Raw genomic sequence first — 3937 nt, forward strand, 5'->3', positions numbered from 1 at the left:
AACGGAATATAAAGTGATATAAATGTAATACAAATGACAATAAATTTAAATTGAAATTAGATTAAAAAAAATCCAAATCTGTATAATGCAAAGTTTAAATTAAATTAGGGACAAGTTATTTATTTAAAATATTTGGAGATTAAAATTATCAGAATACAATTTTTTAATACTGCAGACGCATTTGCAACATTTATATTACCATAAAAATCGTAAGAGGATATGGTGGTTTCAAGAATGTACATAAATCGTTACTTCGATATTCTAAAGAAGAGAAATGAGACCAAAAACTACTTCGACCCTCATTCATGCTCCATTCACCAAGTTATTCTTCCTTGGAACAATCTCATCGCAAATAAATTCTAGAACAGATTTTACCTTTTTTTTTTCTTTTTTAATTTCTTCAATTTATGCAGTTGATCATCGATGGAAAAGTAAGAGAAAGCAGCAAAAGGTGGATCCTCGAGAAGATTACAATTGTTTCTTTTTAGTGCCATTTCGGTAGTGTAGCGGTTTTTGAAGAAATCTCAACGTGAAGAAATCGTGATAGGCTTTAGCAGTTTCTAGGAAAATAAAGCGTTGCACAAACTGTGGGGTGATGTCGCGGTTTAGATGCGTCTATCAATCCGTTTCACTCAATAGCGGATCCTTCATTTAAAATTTAAATCAAAACTTTCAAGAAAGAATTTTGTTTAGAGAGAGAGAGAGTTGTAGATTGAGAAAAGGAGGAGAAGACTTAGAGAGAATTTGGATATTTAAGATTCCTAGAGAGGTCAATTTTAAGTGGGACCATAATGGATGAAGGTAGCTTGTATCGACTCAACAACATTGTTCATGTTGTCGGCAACATCAATGAAGAGGTAAGTTTGTTTTCTTTTAAGTATTAAAGTTTATAACATAAAATGTAGTATATTTAGGGTATAGGAATTAGAATACAAAATGTAAGGTTTGTAGCTTAATATTTGAAATTTAAATTAAGGATTTAAAATTTTAAATGTAGAAGGTTTATAGTTTAGTATTCGGGATTTAAGATTCAAATTTTAAATATAGAATTTAAGGTTTGTAGGTTAGTATTTGAAAATTAAGAATTAAATTTTTAAATTTTAAATTTTAAACTTTAAATTATAAACTTAAATTTTAAAATTTAGGAGTTATAAATTTAAAAGTTGGAGATTTTTTATTTGTTCTAAAGTACATTAATATTTGTTTTATATTTTTATGTAAAAGACCACACTTATTCCTCTATTTTAATAAAATTAGACTTAAAAATAATGTTAAGAGAACTATATTTAAAATTAGTTAAGACTGGATAAATAAGACACTCGTAGTTTCTCTAAGTATTAGAATTTAATTTGGGTGTGGTTATTTTTCTCACATCATGCAGCCAAGTAGGTGTACTTATAGCGTTTGCAGACAATAGAATATACCTTTGTATGAAAGGATCATATCTTATTTGGAGAGGGCTGATTTGTACCATTTGGCTAGGCTGAGCACGCGTTGGTTCTGGTTAGATGAGCCATTGGTCAGCCCAATTATTGAAAGGTGGCGTCCTGAAACGCACACTTTTCATATGCCGTTCGGAGAGTGCACCATCATGCTACAAGATGTGGCATATCAACTGGGGTTGTCCGTCGATGGGAAGGTTGTTTCTGGGTGCCTCACATACTTCGATTAGATTATGGAGGATGGCAGACCGGTTTGGGAGTGGTTTCAGGAGTTATTTAGCGAGTTGCTGCCGTCGGATAAGGTTAAGCAGTTCACAGTCCATTTCACATGGTTCCATAGGAGGTTCACGGTGCTACCAGTTTATGCGAGTAAGGATACTGTACGTATATACGCACGTGCATACATTATGATGCTGCTATCCACTCCGCTGTTTAGTGACAAGAGTGTGAATCAGGTACATATTCAATGGTTGCCATTTGTGGCGAGGCTTGACGACATGGGTACTTACAGCTGGGGTTCAACTGCGTTGGCATGGCTAATTGATGCATGTGTCAGGTGGCCAACAGAAATGTCACAAACTTGGCAAGCCCCCTACAGCTACTACAGTCTTGAATCTTCTAGCGGTTCTCCACTCTCAGGCCGCATGGATTTGACAACTTTTCTTTTCCGTCGGCATCCAGGTATCAATCGATACACTGAGGGTTTCATTATTTGTTTCACGTTATTATATTTTTAAATCCCGGATTAAACATTCATGTCATATTATTCTCCTCTAGGTGGGCCAATTAGTACCCACATCTGATGGGAAGGAGCAAAGAATTATCCAGTTTTGCCTTGCATTAGACCGGCTGGGTGGTCAAGACGTAAGTTGTTTGTGTGTGGTTTGAAGTTTCATTACTTGTTCACCGACATGTTTGTATATAATGTTCTAATGCTAGATTCCGTTGTTATTTTCAAATTGTGTGGGAGCCTTATGATATGCTTGACGTACTTTCCATTGTTCATCCAAAGATTCTAGTTGAGGAGCACGGTCGGTTATGGCGGACGGACACTGGCCTGATATATTTTGCTGTCAATGAGTGGCATCAAGTTGATAGGGTGGTCTCACAGCTCGGTGGCGTACAGCATGGACCTGACACAGCGTTGAACATAGACTGGCTTCATGGCAAGGATGGTAGGAGTGGAGATAAGTGGTTCCTTACTTATTTTCAGACATGGCATTTGCATTGGGATAACATAGTTGATTCTATCCTGACTATCCAGAGAGTGGCTGATCCAGGTCAGTCTGCGAAGTTCCTAGACTGGTGGTACTGTATAGCACATAGGTTTCTGTTGCCGGATGCTGCATTTACCGATCCTAGGGTGGAGGAGATTCCAAATAATGCCTTCCACAGAGGGTCGTCGTAGGCGCCCGCAAGGGTACCAGTGTCAGATGTCCCTGATAACAGGCGTGTGGAGCAACGACGACACATTGGTACACGAGCTACTAATCAGGGGTGGCAATGTCTGAATGATATGATGCAGGAGCAGGAAGCTAGTGGTGATGGCGGAGGACAAGGCGACCATCGTGTGCGTCGGAGTCGTGCGAGACGTCGGGGTGCTGGACCGGGGAGTGCAGCTGCTAGCCATAATGATTGCCCCGCCAGCACAGAGCATGGTCACCAGTTTGATCATGTTACTGGTGGAGAGATGGAGGCTGGGATTTAGGGGGCACATTTACTCATGCATCGAGCTCTCAGAGTCTCAGGTATTCCTTGATGTCAACACCCAGATGTATGCTGACTTGGCTACGACTACCTTGACCATGGACATTGATGATGACCTGGGAGGTTCACAGTTCTACGCTGACTTCGCGGTGATCATACGGGATGATGATGGTCAGCATTACCAGCATCAGATGTCAGAGGTCAGGCTCAGATTTTGGAGTACCAGCAGCATATGCCAGAGGTTTAGTCACAAATTCCAGAGTATTAGCCACAGATATCAGAGGTTCAGTCTCAAATTCCGGTCTACCAGCCACAGATGACGGAGGGCCAGGCTCAGATGCCTGAGTACCAGCCACAGTTGGCGGTCGACCTTAATGAGCCTGCAGGCAGTCCGTATGACACTTGGTTCACTGTGGGAGGGATGCATCCATCTGCATTTGGAGTGGGTCTGCTAACTGATCGTCCCGCACATCAGCCTCAGAGAGGTGCTAGAGTGAGGCGCTCTGCTTGGTGTGGTATAAGCTCGCATCTACTTAGTCCATTTGGGGGACAATCCCTATGATGATGACGATGATGAGTAGCATCATTAGGATGTAGTTTCATCATCCTGTGTATGACTCTATTTTTTTGTACGACCATCTAGCGTTGCTTATTTATGTTTAGTTGCATCTACTTATGGTGTATAACTTTATTATATGTATGACTTTGTAGCTTTGCTTATTTATGTGTCACCTTATAATGTATTACTATTTAATGGAGTTCCTAGCTTTGATTGTTTGTATGAATTT

At 39.8% G+C, this 3937-nt stretch overlaps 1 protein-coding gene across 1 annotated transcript; it reads left to right on the plus strand.

The window, feature by feature from the left end:
• On the plus strand, window positions 1676-2850 carry LOC107620047 (protein MAIN-LIKE 2-like). Its single transcript, XM_016322271.1, has 3 exons — window positions 1676-2123; window positions 2233-2306; window positions 2413-2850. Exons 1-3 carry the CDS (start codon window positions 1676-1678, stop codon window positions 2848-2850), a joined length of 960 nt encoding a protein of 319 aa, XP_016177757.1.

The sequence above is a fragment of the Arachis ipaensis genome, chromosome B10 (assembly GCF_000816755.2).
Source record: "Arachis ipaensis cultivar K30076 chromosome B10, Araip1.1, whole genome shotgun sequence".
Classification (NCBI taxonomy): Eukaryota; Viridiplantae; Streptophyta; class Magnoliopsida; order Fabales; family Fabaceae; genus Arachis; species Arachis ipaensis.